The following is a 16,899-nucleotide window of genomic DNA, read 5'->3' as shown; positions in this document are numbered from 1 at the left end:
CCCTGCCAAACGTTGCCGACCCCTGCCCTAGACCATCAGCCTCCCCTATATTTCAGATGGAAGAAAGTAACTTCTTTTTTTTACATCTAAATTTGTGCAATTACAATTATGTCGACCCTTCTATGGAAAAGAATTGTGTATTTTGTAGAGAAAAGCATGTATTCATGGGCTGTACTCTGAAACATAAATGTATACACTGACAAAACAAGGCCAAATTGCCAGATATGAACTAAACCTCCAAAAGCTTCCCTGAACAGATTAGCCTATTCTCACACTCTCACGCAGAAGAGAAAGTTCCAGAAGTGTTGAACCCTTCACTTTATATCCTAGTACGGACCTAGTACTCAGTTCTAAAAACCAAGCATATTCCAGTGAAGAGAGAGATTATGATAGAAGCAATCTCAGAGAAGTGATCCAAAACCCAGTCAAGGGGAATTGAAGATGGACATAAAAAAATCTGAGTAGTATTCAGTTTTAACTTAACACTAAAATGAACTACTCTCGTATCAGGATGCAATCTTAGGTTAGCAGTTTGTGGAACTGATCTAGAGCAATTTGGGTCCTCCTCTCTACGGTGGTGGCCATTGCACCATCTATTAAAGCAGCAACACTCCTTACTCTGACATTTACTATTTAGTCAGAAAAATAGAACTCTGGTCTGTTATTTTTTTCAGTCTTGCTGGAAGTGTGATGTGCATTGTACTTACGTTTCAATATAGCTTGAAGGAGTGTGAGACGAACTATCAAGTCGCTCCTGCAGAGCTGCCAAGACTTGTGGATTTTGCATCACTTGATCTGCTAGCTTTTCTATGAAAATAAAAACATTCTTAATACAAATCTGAATACGTTTGGATTGATTTTGTGCTATATTAAATATTTTGATAGTGCCATTAAGCAATATTATTGAACCTCTGGATCATAACTATAATCACCGCTGTACTGGACTTTCAACAGCAGCAAAATTGGTTCAGGCTCAAATCAGAAAGAGAGAAGTGATATTGATGGGCAGGAGAATGCATATGGAGAATCCCAGAATCATAGAAATATAGCACAGAAGGGACCTTGAGAAGTCATCAAGTCTAGACCCCTGTGCTGTGGCAGGACCAAGTAAACCTACACCATCCCTGACCGGTGTTTGTACAATTTGTTTTTAGAAACTTCCAATTATGGGGATTCCACAATCTCCCTTTGGAGCCTATTGCAGAGCTTAACTATCCTTACACATAGAACATTTTTCCTAATTTAAATCTCGCTTCCTGCAGATTAAGCCAATTACTTTTTATTCTACCTTCAGTAAACATGGAGGAAAATTGATCATTGTCCTCTTTATAACAGCACTTAATATATTTGAAGACTTCAGTCTTTTCTAAAGACTAAAAATGCCCAGGGTTCTGCCCCCCGCCAAACGTTTCCTCATGAATCAGGTTTTCTAAACCTTTTAGATTTTCTCTTGCTCTCCTCCAGACTCTGTACACTTTTTCCACATATTTCTTAAGATCTGGCACCCAGAATTGGTCAGAGTACTCCAGATGAGGCCTCACCAGTGCCAAGTAGTGTGGGACAATTACCTTCAATGTCTTACATACCACATTCCTGTTGGCATACCCCAGAATGATATTAGTCTTTTTCACAGCTGCATCACATTGTTTATTTTCATTCAATTTGTGATCCACTATAACTCCCAGATTCTTTTCAGCAGTACCATCACTTTATTCCCCATTTTGTATTTGTGCAATTGAATTTTTTTTTCTTGCTAAGCGAAGTACTTTGTACTTATATTTATTGAATTTCATCTTGGGGAATTCAGACCAATTCTCCAATTTGTCAAGGTCCTTTTGAATTCTAATTATGCCCTCCAAAGTGCTTGAAACCCCTCCTAGCTTGATGTAATCTGAAAATTTTATTCAATATTTTCATTAATTACTTCATTCCAGACCCACGACTGACCCCTTTGGGACCCCACTAGATATGTCGTCCCAATTTGACGGTGAACCATTGATAACTAATCTTTGAGTATGTTCTATCCACCAGTTGTGCACCCACCTTATAGTTATTTCATGTAGACCACATTTTCTTAGTTTGCATATGAGAATGACATGAGAATGCCAACTGCATCTTTTCCAGTTGAGAAGTATGGCCAACCTTTGCAATCAAGGTTCACAGCAGGAGTGACGGGGCATGATGGAGTCATAATTTTCCCTGAAGAGCATCTGGAACTTGCAATTTCTTCTACCCTCCATTTAAGCCTGGCTCAAGAGCTTGAACCAGTCTTAAACAGGAGGTGGGAGTGGGAAGAACACAGAAAACTGCTGTGTTATATTTTTGGCCAGGTTGCAAACTAACTGGGGCTGCCTTTAAAATGGTCAAAAGCTTTGAGTAACGCAGAATGTAGCAGCCTAGCTTTTGAGCTTGGCAAGGTGCTATGAGCACTATACTGGCCATTACTCATTTTCAAATACAATTCAAGATTCTGGTTACAATTTACCAAACTCCTCAGATGGTGTGGGAGCCAATTACCTGAAAGATCCTGTTTTCCCATGTCCCACTGTGGGAGTTCAGATCTATTGCATTGCTCCCAAAGTTAAACTCTGCCATGGGACGCACCAAGGTACTCTTAGTAGAAAAATCTATGCTTTTTAAACTCTCCCCCTCTAGTGGCCTGTTCAAATTTAATAAGCTTCACACACAGTTTAAGACTTCCAAAGCCTCAGAAAGATTTTTGATTCAATTTAATAGTAGGGATTGGTAGCCTGATATGAAGCATGGGGTTTCCACTGCTGGCCTTTAAGCATAAAAGCTGCTTTTTTAAAATATAGTTTTGAAAGCATTTAGGTGTTTGGTGCTGGCCCCAATGTATTTCTAAATTTACCAAAAACACCTATGAAAGAAATTTAAGATTGCAAAGTCAAGCATCCAGATTATGCAATGCTAGTATTAAGGTTGCCTGTGCAACCTTAATGCATCCCACCATGTGTGCACAGATGATGAAGTCTTTAATTTGAATTTCAGAATTTGTTGAAAGATTCAACCTAAGTTTTTTCTGTCTTCACCAACAAAGGACATTCTTTGGCGAACAGACTTCAAGCATGTTCAAAATCCCATATAGTGAAGAACTAATCATAGAATCATAGGACTGGAAGGGATATCGAGAAGTCTTCTCGTCCAGTCCCCTGCACTCGTGGCAGGACTAAGTATTACCTAGGGCATCCCTGACAGATGTTTGTCTAACCTGCTCTTAAAAATCTCCAATGATGGAGATTCCACAACCTCCCTAGGCAATTTATTCCAGGGCTTAGCCACCTTGACAGTCAGGAAGTTTTTCCTAATGTCCAGCCTAAACCTCCCTTGCTGCAATTTAAGCCCACTGCTTCTTGTCCTATCCTCAGCGGTTAAGAACAACCTTTTATGTACTTGAAAACTATCATCATGTCCCCTCTCAGTCTTCTCTTTTCCAGACCAAACAAACCCAATTTTTTCCAATCTTCCCTCATAAGTTATGAAAGGTCTAGAAAACATTTTTGTTGCTCTTCTCTGGACTTTCTCCAATTTGCCCACATCTTTCCTGAAATGTGGTGCCCAGAACTGGACACAATACTCCAGTTGAGGGCTAATCAGCTTGGAATAGGAGTGGAAGAATTACTTCTCATGTCTTGATTACAACACTCCTGCTAATACATCCCAGAATCATGTTCATCTTCCCCACCCGCTTTTTTTGGCAACACTGTTACACTGTTGACTCATATTTAGCTTGTGTTCCACTATGATCCCCAGATCCCTTTCCGACGTACTCTTTCGTAGGCAGTCATTTCCAATTTTTTGTGTGTGCAACTGATTGTTCCTTCCTAAATGGAGTAGTTTGCATTTGTCCTTATTGAATTTCATCCTATTTTCTTCAGACCATTTCTCCAGTTTGTCCAGATAATTTTGAATTTTAATCCTATCCTCCAAAGCACTTGAAACCCCTTCCAGCTTGGTATCGTCTGCAAACTTTATAACTGTACCCTCTATGCCATTATCTAAATCATTGATAACGATATTAGCAGAGCCAGAGACAGAACAGGCCCCTGCGGGACCCCACTCGTAATGCCCTTCAAGCATGACTGCGAACCATTGATAATTACTCTCTGGGAATGGTTTTCCAACCAGTTTTGCACCCACCTTATAGTAGCTCCATCTAGGTTGCATTTCCCTATATCGTTTATGAGATGGTCATGTGAGACAGTATCAAAAGCTTTACTAAAGTCAAGCTATACCACGTCTGACTGTTATATATACACACCATGTTAGATATACCATGCTGACTGTTCCTTATCACCTTATTATCTTCTGGATGTTTGCAAATTGATTGCTTAATTATTTGCTCCATTATCTTTCTGGGTACAGAAGTTAAGGTGACTGGTCTAATTCCCTGGGTTGTCCTTATTTTCCTTTTTATAGATTGGAACAGGGCAAATATAGTGCTAGGCTTCTGGAATCTCTCCCGTGTTCCATGACTTTTCAAAGATAATCGCTAATGGCTCAGATATTGCCTCAGTCAGCTCCTTGAGTATTCTAGAATGCATTTCATCAGGCCCTGGTGACTTGAAGACATCTAACTTGAAGTAATTTTTAACTTGTTCTTTCCCTATTTCAGCCTCTGATCCTAGCTCATTTTCACTGGCATTCACTATGTTAGACGTCCAATCACCGCCAACCTTCTTGGTGAAAACCGAAGCAAAGAAGTCATTAAGCACCTCTGCCATTTCCACATTTTCTGTTATTGTTTCCCCCTTCCGCCATTGAGTAACGGGCTTACACTGTCCTTGGTCTTCCTCTTGCTTCTAAAGTATTTGTAGACGTGATGTGCACAAAAGACTGTCCATTTTAAAATGTTTATAACTTTAAAGCTATGCAACTAATGATCTTCAAACTTTGAAGAAACTTGCCAGAGCTTTACAAGTCAAGTCTGAAGTTTCTATTTTGTCATTTTATTTAGTTGCAAAACGTTCTGATCAAAGATAAGGGTTTTCACACTTGAACAAAATTGGATAAACTGATTTTGTCAAAACTTAGAAATGGCCTCTCAGCCTTAACTACAGGTCACTACTAGAGCCTTAAATAGACACATGCATACACCATTTTGGATGTAAACATTTTTGTAGTTGTATAGAAAAGGATTTCAGTGTACAAGAGAAACAGGAGGCTTACCACTATTAATATAACCTTATACAGTTACTTACAATTCACACTTACCTTTTTTATCACTTGCATGTTTAGCAGCTTCCACAGAATCTGAGGCAGCATCTTCTGCTTTACTAAAGAAGCCAAAGTTAGATTTACACACCAAAAGGTAACACCAGCTCAATATTTGCTTCTACATCTAATTATGAAATCACTGAAAGTATTTTATTTTATATTACGTATAAAAGAATGCTATTTTTAAAGTATGATGCACAGCAGAAGTTAAAAATACGTAGATCCCATTAAAAGACATCTGTTGTCATCAGTACCTTGAGTTCAGATGGCTGAGACCTGGATATCAGAGTTTGGATATCAAGCTAAATGTTTTCTCCCATGAAAGTAAGACGCTGAGGGAGGTTCTCACATCAACTGAGTGACCCTGGAGCTGCATCCATCCTCCCTTGGCCAGGAGGATGTTGCGACATAGGGCATTTGAGCAAGGCTTATTTGATTTTCATCTAAGAGTGGGGAGAGATCCAAACTCTTTAAATAGTGAGGGAAGGAGAAATATAGGTAAAACTGATCATTCAAAGCCTCTCTGGGCATAGGAATCAAAAACAACAGAACACCCAAAAAGTCCTGTGAGAACAAGAATTTCAGATAAACATATTTTGGGATTTGTTTATTGAAATTTGGATAATCTGAAATTCAGGGACAATCAGGGTTTACATTTACAAGGAAAAAAATAATATGAACCAATTACAACCAACTTCTGGGAGATGTGCTGGCTATAAAAGCTTCCCCAGCAACATAATTTGGACTTGAAGTCTCAGAGAGGTCAAATGTAAATAGGTATGTCTCTTGATGCCTGCAGTGCAGACTGGCCTTTGTCAGTGGTTCCTTAACTTTAACAGAGTGAACCATATCTTATTAGAAGGTAAATTTGTGAACTATCTCCACTACAATTTGCACTCATGTAGACTTCCTCACTCATTCACAACAGCATAACAACCCTGTTGCAGCTACAGCAATTACTTACATAGAAAAATGATACAGGGAAAGGGAAGTATTTTTAGCCATCTTTTACTCAATTTAGCTGCTGTAGACAAAAAGGGCCCAGCACCATGTAGCTGGTCAGCAAGTGCTCCCCAAGCCACTGGTGGTTCAGAGACCACAGTCTGGGAATCCATTGAATAAATAATCTCTAAATTCAAATGCAAGGAAACATGTATTTTTACAATTTTTCATAAACTCTTGTTTTTTAACTAGACGGTAAATTCTTCAGGGCAGTGTGTCCATACGCTTGTAATGCACAATATGTAAGGCCCTACTTGAATTGCAGGATGATTATCAAAAAAATTGTGACTGAGTTGCGGACAACCCATGGGAAATTTCAGAAAAGTAATAATGGACCTTATTATTTGTGGTCCATTACTTTTCCACTGTTGGCCGCCTGGTGCTCCCACTGTCAAAATTGCGGTGGAAGCCTAATATTGCAGAAATTGCGGATTCCACAATATCGCAAGTTAAGTAGGGCCTTGATACACTAGTAGCTATGAAAGTAAAAAATACATGCCAGATGCAGTGTTTTATATTATTTCCCTACTCAGATGTATTGAATATATTTCTAATTAAATAGTCAAAGAAGCCACTGATTACCCCAGAGTTAGAGAAATCTGAGAATCAGATTTGCCCTAAAGATGGTAAAAGGAGAGCTGTTAGGGCAAGTTAGTTAAAGCTGAACCTTTGCTATCACTATGTAAATTTTGTTTCAGAGACCAGAGTATTTTTACTAAACTCTAGTTCACAAACTTAGTTTTAGAACATTAGATTTTGGTGGAAGCGAAGTCCTTCATGTGTAGGAATAATGTTATGGGCATCATGTCCAGCTACGTACAAGATCAAGATAATGATATGTTCTTTCCCCTAAGGAACTTAAAATATAAGCAACATCTTATTAGTACAAAATGGAGTAATTACACAGGGGACTCTCTCCCAACAAGGCAGGAGCAATGTTGGGACTCTACAAAAAAGCATACAATCCAGAAGAATTAAATACAGCACAGGGTCTCAAAGCTCAGATTATTTCCCAATCCCCGTAAAACCTCAGATCAAGAGGGATTTTTTCTGAATCACAGTAAAAGCAGTTACTTTTAACAAATTAGAAAAAAAGTTGTAATTTCAGTTTGTCCTCACCTTGTTCTTAAAAAAAAAAAAACAAACAAAACAACACTAGCTTACCAGCAAACTGAAAAGTGCTTGTACCACTTAAACTATTATGTTGATAAACTTTAGATGGACATTTAGATAACAAGGAAGTTATTTTAAGATAATTGTAATATATTTCATTCAGAGTCTAGACAATTACTCCTGGGGGAATTCTGCACCACGGCACATGCGCAGAATTTATGTTCCCCGCAGATTTCTTTGCTTCCCTGCAGGAAAAAAAGACTTTCTGATGGGGAAACAAAGTGAAGCCACAAGAGTGGTCATGCAACCCGCCCCAGCAGTATGTTCCGGGTGCCCAGGGCAGTCGGCAGAGAGGTAAATCACTGTGGGGAAGGACTGGGGAAGACCCGGTGGGTGGCTCTTACCCTGCGCTGGGCTCAGCTGCTATTCCCGGCTGGGCTGGGGAGGAGGGGACTTCCTCTTCCCCTGCACAACATCCGGGGCTGGGTCAGACCCACCCCCAGATTTCCCCCCCAGCTGTAGGAAGCTCTGCAAACTCCCCTGCTTCCTGCACTCATCGCTCCTCAGCTGCAGGAAGTGGGATCCCTGTACAGTGAGCTGCTCCCCCATCCGCCCAACCCCCATGCATCTAGACCCCTTCATACCCAGACCCTCCTGCTGAGCCTCACCCCGACCCTCCTGCACTCAGAAACCCCCCCCCGATGAGCCCCATTTCCCCTGCACCTGGACCACCCTGACGAGCCACCTGCACCCACATCCCCATCCCACAGAGCCCCAACTAGCTGCACCAGGATGCCCATCCCACTGAGCCCCACTCCTCCCAGCATCTGGGCCCTCCACTGAGACCCCCACACCCAGACCCCCCTCTCCCCCCGCTGAGCCCCAACCACCTTCACCTGGACCCCTCTACAAAATTCCATTACTGTTACCCCCAGAACCCTCCAACAAGCCCCTGTGCACCCAGATCCCCCTCCACACCCAGATCTTCCACTGAGTCGCCTGCACCCCCGCCCCCACAGAACCCGCTCAACCCACACCTGAATCCCCCCACACTCGGATCCTGCCTTGCTGAGCCTGCCTGCCCACACCTGGCATGGAGGGGCCCTTGGGTGTTTCTGGAGGCTGGCCCTGTCCTTGCACTACGTAAGGGTTGGGTTCAGCCTCACCACTGAGTCTGGGGGGTGGAGGCTGCACAGTGATCTCCCACCTCTCTGCTGCCAGTGGCCTGTGCTCCCCAATGCCATGCTGGAGCATCCACATTTATTTGACAAATAAAATTAGCAGAATTTTTAAATACTGTGCGCAGAATGCCCTCAGAAGTAGACAATACGAAGAACAGAGTGATTTTACACATGACCATTTGTGCAACATTCTTAGCTTCCTATGCACCAATTAATTTTCCTTTTTCGTGGGAGAAAGCATTAATGTTCTGGCTAGCCTTCTCTATTTTTGATTTCCCAAGTTTCATTAAAGAACCGCTTACTAAGATACTGGTAAGCTCTGAAGATGAGTAAGTAGCAAACAATTTCTGTTTAGAACAGATATTGAGAGCATTCTGACTTACCTGTTATCTGCCATCTGTATGCTTGTATCCACCTACAAATTAAAATATAAAATGTTTAGGACACAAAATACTGTTCTCATATAAAATTATCAAAATCTGATTAAAACCTCAAGATGCTTGCAATTCTAGCTGCAGGATCTGCTAAGGAACAGTCAACAGCCATAAGCAGGATCTTATGTATTGTACATCTTTCACCGGACTGGTCACACCGAGCATCACATCTGAATGTAAGTTTATGAGCAGCTGTTCTATGATGTGAACTCATGGAATATTTAGTATCAGGGGGTAGCCGTGTTAGTCTGTATCTACAAAAACAACAAGGATCTGTTAGTCTTTAAGGTGCCACCAGACTCCTTGTTGTTTTCATGGAATATTTGTTTTTAAATGGCTAAATAGCTCTTTACATCCCTTAAAAGTAAGTATTTCAGCCTGTAATCTGTTCCTATGGCATCATAAAATCTGAACTATATACTAAAAACAAAAAAGTGTTAAAGCCTAGGTTATGTATCAGTAAGATAGTTCTATTTGATAACGTCCTATTTCGGTTCTCTGCTTCTTTTCTAAAAAAGGATTTTTTCCTCTTATGTTACCCAGTACTTAGTCATCTCATTCAACTCCTGTCTCAAACAGGAGTGCACATATATATTCTCAAATACAAACATGACAAAGGGCAGTACAACTAAAGAGCTGAAATACTCCTGACTCAGAAGTTTTAATGATCAAGGTTTCCTCTTTTTTCACTTCCTAGTCTTTTCCTCCCATACTCTTTCTTAACTTGGAGGCATAGACATGGGAATCTTGAATAGGAATAAAGAGGTTATTTTATGTCTGGCACTGGTACAACTGCTGCTGGAATACTGTGTCCAGCTCTGGTGCTTGAAATTCAAGAAGGACATTGATAACCTGTTGAGAGTTCAGAGAAGAGCCATGAGAATGGAGAGAGAGCATGTAGTATTCCAGTATTTCCTTCTATCTTTTGCCCCCACACTAAACCTCATACCTGGCCCTAAACACCAGTCTTATTTTCAGTCTCTCTGACCCAATGACTATTTGCATATTCACCCCAAGAGGAATAGCTTCAAAAGGAGAGATTTAGAGAGCCCTACATCAGAATATCCCATAGCTCAGTGATTAGAGCACTCTCCTGAGAGGTAGGAGACACTTGTTCATATCCTCTCCCTTCATGAGACCGGGGTGGGTGGGCGCTGAACCCAGATCTCCCACACTCCAGGTATGTGTTCTAACCAATAGGCTAGAAGTTAAGGTGGGCACCACCTCCCTCTTCCTCCTCCAGCAGACAGATTTTGAATTAAACTTGATCTGGTATGCAACCCCTGAGCACACCTACCTGATCAAGCCCCGCATGGGAGATAGGCGGGAGAATGCCTATCTTCCCCGGTTCGTGCACTGATCTGGGGTTTAGGTTCAGGAAACCTAAAGTGAGGCAGTAATGTACGTGTCCAGAGGCAGAAATGTCTGCACCTAGAGAATGTTTACCCTGAAAATTTAGGCACCAAGTTTTGGCACCTACAGAAGTCAGCTGGAGTTTTGTTTATCACAGTAGAGCCTACAATTGTGACTTAGGAGCCAAAGGCTGGGATACAGGTGCCTAAGTACCTCTGTGGATTGGGGCCTAAGGCCCAGTTTGACTATTGCCATGTGTCAAGCAAGCTCTGAGGAAGGCCAATCTCCTACATGGTAGGTATAATAAATTAACATCAAGACACCAATTGCTGCTGCAATATTCTAGTATCAAGCACTTGCGTATCTCCTAGAAATTTGAGGTGTCAGAATTTAGAAGTTTGGGGCATTCATAGAATCCCAAACTTTCAATCATGATTTAATAATTATTTGTGATGGAGAACCCACCACTTCCGTTGGTAAATTGTTTCGATGATTAGTTATTCTCACTGCTAAAAGTTTATGCCTTATTTCCAATCTGAATTGGTCTAGTTTCAAATTCCAGCCATTGCATTGCATTATACCTCTCTCTGCTCCCAGGGGTTCTCAAACTTAATTGCACCGCAACCCTCTTCTGACAACAAAAATTATTACATGATCCCAGGAAGGGGGACTGAAGCCTGAGCTCACCTGAGCCCCGCCACCCAGGGCGGGGAAGGGAGGTGTCCAAAGCCAAAGGGCTTCAGCCCCAGGTGGGGGGCCTATAACCCCGCCGCCCACTGCTGAAGCTCTTGGGCTTCAGCCTCGGGCCCCAGCAAGTCTAATGCCAGCCCTGCCGACCCAATTAAAACAGGGTTGTGACTCACTGTGGGGTCCCAACCCAGTTTGAGAACCGCTATGCTAGACTGAAGAGTCCATCATTAAATACTTGTTTTCTGTGTAGATACTCACAGACTACGATCAAGTCACCCCTTAACCTTCTCTTTGTTAAGCTAAAAAGACAGACTCAATAGCTCAGTCACTAAAAGGTGTGTTTTCTAATCCTTGAACCATTCTCATGGCTCTTCTCTGAACTCTCTCCAGTTTATCAATGTCCTTCTTGAATTTCAAGCACCAGAGCTGGACACAGTATTCCAGCAGCAGTTGTACCAGTGTCAGACATAAAATAACCTCTTTATTCCTATTCAAGGTTCCCATGTCTATGCCTCCAAGCATTGCAGGAGGTCATGTTAAGCTAATTATCTACCAAAACCCCCAAATCTTTTTTCAGGGTCACTGCTTCCCAGGACAGAGCATCCCATCCTGTCAGTATAGCCTATATTCTTTGTTCCTAGACGTATACATTGACATTTAGCCATATTAAACCGACATTGAGAAGCTGTGCTCAAGCAAACGATCCAGATGACTCTGTATCAGTGACCTTTCCTCTTCATTATTTACCACTCCCCCAGTGTGTGTGTTATCTGCACACTTCAGTGATGGTATGTTTTCTTCCAGATCATTAATAAAAGAGTTAAATAGTGTAGGGCCAAGTACCGATTCCTGCAAGACCCAATAGAAACATACCCGTTTGATGATATTTCCCATTTATAATTAAATTTTGAGACCAGTTAGCCATCTTCGAATTCATTTAAAGTGTGCATGTTAATTTTATATCATTCTAGTTTTTAAATCAGTGTCATGTGGTCCTAAGTCTAAGTATATTACATCAACACTATTATCTTTATCAACCAAACTTGTAATCTCATTAGGAAAAAAAAAAAAGATATCAAGTTAGTTTGATAGAATCTATTTTCCATAAATCCATATTGATTTGCATTAATTACATTACCCTCCTCAAATTCTCCATTAACTGAGTTTTATATCAGCTGCTCCATTATCTTCCCAGGGATCAATGTCAGACTGACTGGCCTATAATTAAGGCTACATTTTAGTCATGGATATTTTTAGTAAAAGTCATGGACAAGTCAAGGGCAGTAAACAAAAATTCATGGCCCGTGACATGTCCATGACTCTTACTATATACCCCTAACTAAAACATAGGCGGGGGGGCTGCGGGTGCTCTGAGGGGGGCAGGGTGGTGGTCCAGGGGCACTGGCCCAGGACCCCCGGTGGTGCTGGAGGCGGTTGGCGGGGCTGGCAGGGGCTCCCTACCCGGCTCCAGGTGTCCTGGCTGCAGGTCCTAGGTGGTGGATAGGCCATGGGGTTTCACGCACTGGTCCCGCCACAAGCACCAGCTGCGCAGTTCCCATTGGCCGGGAACCGCACTCCCCCCTCCCCCCCCAACCCCCTGCCCCATCCCATACACCCAAACTGCTGTGCTTCTGAGCCAACACCGGCTCCTGCAGAAGTCATGGAAGTCACGGAAAGTCATGGAATCCATAACCTACATGACAGACTCGTTGCCCTACCTGTAATTAGCCAGGTCATCCTGTTTACCCCATTTAAAATCTGGAACAACATTAGCTTTATTCTAGTCTTCTGGAACTTTCCCAGTGTTTCAACACTTATTGAAGGGGTACTTTCAAACAGAGCTCTTCCAGTTAGAGAAAACTTAAGAGAAGGTCAGGAATCAAAAAATAGTACAACTTTTAAAACAAGCTCTTCCTACAGAGATCACGGAATTGCCTGTGAATTCTGGAAGAGTTAAGTATGATAGAGCCAGTGCATTTCAATGAGAAAGTAAGTGATATCATGGCATCTCCATGTTTACTGTGATAATTATTTCCATGATAAGCAAGCTCAGTTTACAGTTTTGTAACTGTTGGCACTCAAATATTGGAGCTTAGAATCAAGAGAGTTATTTCTTGGGCATCACCACCAATAAGCTTTGCAGGACAAGTTATGGTCTCAGTTACCTTGAGCAAACCATTATCTTCAAATTATGCCATTAGTGACAGAATATTAAAACAAAGAAGAACAAAATAAGAAAAAAAAAAAAAAAGACCACCCACCTCACTAGTCCTGGGAAACATGCTGTAATTAAAGTCTGCCTGATGCAAACCAGACACGATACAGGTTAGTTGAAGCAGCATAGGAATGGAAATAATTGGGAGGTAGGGGAGGGTCTCAGCCCATGTAGGGCCCAAAAACAAAGGTTCAGCCCCAGAAGGGAGGGCTTGCTCACCTCTAATAGGCACAGCTTTGAAAAAGGTCCTGCAAGCTTAACGTCAGGAGGCACCATCCCACAAGAGGGAATGCATTTTGAAAAAGAAAACTTTCATTTTGTTTAAAAAAAGATTTCTAGTCCTTACAGTTGCATGTAAGCCAACACATAGAGGAAGAAACTGAGCCTGCTGCACTGGGAAGAGAGTGGTAAAATGAGGCCCAGTCAGGATCAGACCACCCCTCCACTCAGTTAGCCACCAGATCCAGAATTGTGTAGGAGAGAACCCTCACACTCTGGGTGCACTAGGACCCGGGTGGGGCCTCCCCTCTCCCACCTCACCATGTGGGTTGTATAAGAGTCAGCCCCAGAGACTCCAGCCAGTAGGGGCAAAAGCAGCCAAAAAGCCAAAGCATACCTTTGGACCTTTGCATATTTAGAGAACTTTCTGTAGTTCTGACTGGATTTGCTCCACCCCTGTGTGGATTGGCTATTTGTTCTAACCCTAACTCCTAATCCCCCATTCTCAGTCTTCACCTAAACCTCACTCCACACCTATCTAATTTCTTACTCCTTTACTCCCCTGCCCTGCCCCCTCACCTCTTATTTCCATTTAGCTTATCCCTTCCAAACATACACCCTCAAAAAGTAAATAAACAGCATAACCACCATGTCTAATGCCATCACTTTGCTTGTGTTATACCCTTTCTCATGTGCACGTATGTCTTGTTGAATTAGACTGTAAGCTCTTTTGTAAGCAAGTACCATCTACTGTTTCTGAGCACCTAGCTCAGCGATGGGAAAACTACGGCCCACCAGGCCGTCCTGCCCGGCCCCTGAGCTCCTGGCCTGGAAGGCTAGTCCCCGGCCCTTCCCCCGCTGCCTCAGCTTGCCCCGACACTAGCGCAATGCTCTGGGGAGCGGGACTGCTAGCTCTTGCCGGGCAGCGCAACTGCAGAGCCGGCCTGACTCGGTACTCTGTGCTGTGGTGTGGCTGGCTCCAGCCGGGCAGCGTGGCTGCCTGCCCTGGTGCTCTGGGAAGCGCGGCTGTAGAGCCACCAGCGCTCCAGGCAGCATAGTCAGGGGGCAGGGAGCAGGGGGGTTGGATAGAAGACAAGGGAGTTCGGGGTGGTGGTCAGGGGTGTGGATGAGGTCAGGGTGGTCAGAGGGCGGGGAACAGAGGGGCTGAATGGGGGAGGGGTTCCAGGGGGCAGTCAGGAATGAGAGGAGGGGTTGGATGGGGCAGCGGGAGGCAGTCAGGGACGGGGGATTCAGGGCAGTCAGGGGATAGGGAGCAGGGGTGTGTGGATGGGGCAGGGGTTCCGGGGGGAGGAGACATCAGAGGGCAAGAAGGAGGGGGGGTGGTCTGATGGGGCAGGGGCTGGGCCACACCTGGCTGTTTGGGGGGGCACAGCCTCCCCTAACCAGCCCTCCATACAATTTCAGAAACCCGATGTGGCCCTCAGACCAAAAAGTTTACCCACGCCTGACTTAGCTCAATAAACCCCCAGTCTTGGTTGGCCCTTAGGCATCAGAGCCATCCCCAGGAACCACTCCGGGCCCTGTGCTTTGGGGAGTCCCACAGGCTGGCACCGCCTCCCCCAGCCTACCTTAAAAACAAAAAACACATCATGGACCATGAAATGTGGTCTTGTGTGCACTTTTACCCTATACTATACCAATCTCATGGGGGAGACCAAAGTGTCTCAAAGTGAGGGAGGGTCCTGACCCAAAAAGGAATTGCAGGGGGGGGTCACAAGGTTATTTTAAGGGGGATCATGGTATTGCCGCCCTTACTTCTGTGCTGCCTTCAGAGCTGAGCAACTGGAGAGTGGCAGCTGTGGGCTATCAGCACCCCGCCAGAAGCAGTGCAGAAGTAAAGATAGCAATGCCATACCCGTGCCACCCTTACTTCTGTGCTGCTGTCCGCAGAGCTGAGCGGCTGCTGACTGGTGGCTGCTGACTGAGAGCCCAGCTCTGCAGGCAGCAGTACAGAAGTAAGGGTGGCATACCTTGCCATCCTTACTTCTGTGCTGCTGCTGGCTCTTCCTTCAGAGTTGGGCTCCCACTCTCCAGCTGCCCAGCTCTGAATGCAGCGCCACCGCCTGCAGCAGTACAGAAGTAAGAGTAGCTGTACCACAACCCCCCCTACAATAACCTTGCCACCCCCCAACCACAACTCCTTTTTGGGTCAGGACCCCTGCAATTACAATACCATGAAATTTACTATTTTTAAAATCCTATGACCCTGAAATTGACCAAAATGGACTGTGAATTTGGTAGGGCCCAACTCATGGGTAAGCCAAACCCCAGAAGAAAGTTACAATGTCTGTGTCAGACCTTTTATACATAACTTTGTAGGCAGCAACCAACTATCAACTTTATATTCCTGCTGGGGAAACTTAAGAGGAATAAAAATAGGGAATGGACAGAAATTCTTTAAGCTGGTTCACATGACCTCTTCTTTGCCCATATTTAAACTCCTTTTAAAGGCCTACTCTTGGCACACAGCAGGCAATAAGTCAAGGTGACTTGGATAATTTAGCTGTTTTTTCCTTCCCCTAGTGTCTCTATACTTTTTCCTTTGCCCGTCTGCTGTGAATGTCTCAACGTGCAAGGTCCAGCCCGCTTGATAATATGAAATGCAGTTACCAAATGAGTAGGATAATAAGATTCTTACGCACTCTCTCAGTATGCCTGGGGAGAGGCAGCAGCGTGCAATCGGGGCAGGGGAGTAGAAGAAGTGAACTCCCTGCCCAGGGCACCCGGAGAAGAGACGGGGTGGCAGCGAGGTGAACAGAGCGGTGGGGGAAGGAGCGCCCCCAGGTCCCGGCCTCCCCGCAGGGGAGCAGAGCGGAGGCACGCGGGGCCGGGGATCCTCACGCCAGGCCTTCAATCACTGAGACGCCCCACACAGCCGAACTTTCCCGGCGCAGCGACAGAAGCTCCGCGCAACGCTGCCCGCTCGGAACTAGGCCCGCCCCACGCCAGTGGGGCGCCCCGGGCCTCCCACGCCACTCCCGGAGCCCCACCCCAGCCTAGGGAGGCCGCCTCCACCCGCCCCAACCGCAAACAGGGAGGGCGGGCCTCGCACCCAGGCAAGGGACCCCCCCCCACTAGCTACAGCCGGGAAAGGACAAGGAGCTCAGACCGGCACCACCGGCCCTCACCTGCCCGGGCCTCGCGTCTCCTCACGGCCCCACCAGCGGCGCTTAAGCTCTTCTCAGACAGACTCACTCGGGCTGCGCCGCCGTCAAGAAGACCGCTTCCCATTGGGCGACGCTCAGGAAGCCCGCACAGTAAAACTCACCTCGATTGGTCCGCAAGGAACCACGACTCTGCACGCGGGCCATGTTGACTATCCGGCGCAGGAGCGCTTAGCCAATCAAGGCGCGAGGGCAGCTTGGTGTGGGCGGGAAAAAGGGGAGGGAGGGGTGCGCGCTCGCGGCTGCGCGCGCGTCCGGGTATAAGGAGCGGG

At 44.7% G+C, this 16,899-nt stretch overlaps 1 protein-coding gene across 1 annotated transcript in view; it reads right to left on the bottom strand.

The window, feature by feature from the left end:
* Positions 1-16,673, bottom strand: part of NAP1L4 (nucleosome assembly protein 1 like 4) — a 39,174-nt gene extending 22,501 nt beyond the window's left edge. The window contains exons 1-4 of the mRNA XM_026660157.2: positions 16,592-16,673; positions 8,915-8,946; positions 5,233-5,294; positions 708-807 (exon numbers count right to left, since the gene is read on the bottom strand). Of these exons, the coding sequence (XP_026515942.1) occupies positions 708-807; positions 5,233-5,294; positions 8,915-8,928 (176 nt within the window). The 5' untranslated portion in view covers positions 8,929-8,946; positions 16,592-16,673. The remainder of the gene's footprint in view (positions 1-707; positions 808-5,232; positions 5,295-8,914; positions 8,947-16,591) is intronic.
* Between the last annotated feature and the right edge of the window lie 226 nt (positions 16,674-16,899).

The sequence above is a fragment of the Terrapene carolina genome, unplaced genomic scaffold (genome assembly GCF_002925995.2).
Source record: "Terrapene carolina triunguis isolate 2854851 unplaced genomic scaffold, T_m_triunguis-2.0 Scaffold715, whole genome shotgun sequence".
NCBI classification, from domain to species: Eukaryota; Metazoa; Chordata; order Testudines; family Emydidae; genus Terrapene; species Terrapene triunguis.
The sequence above is the reverse complement of the archived record's forward strand: the minus strand, read 5'-3'. Positions and strand labels throughout refer to the sequence as shown.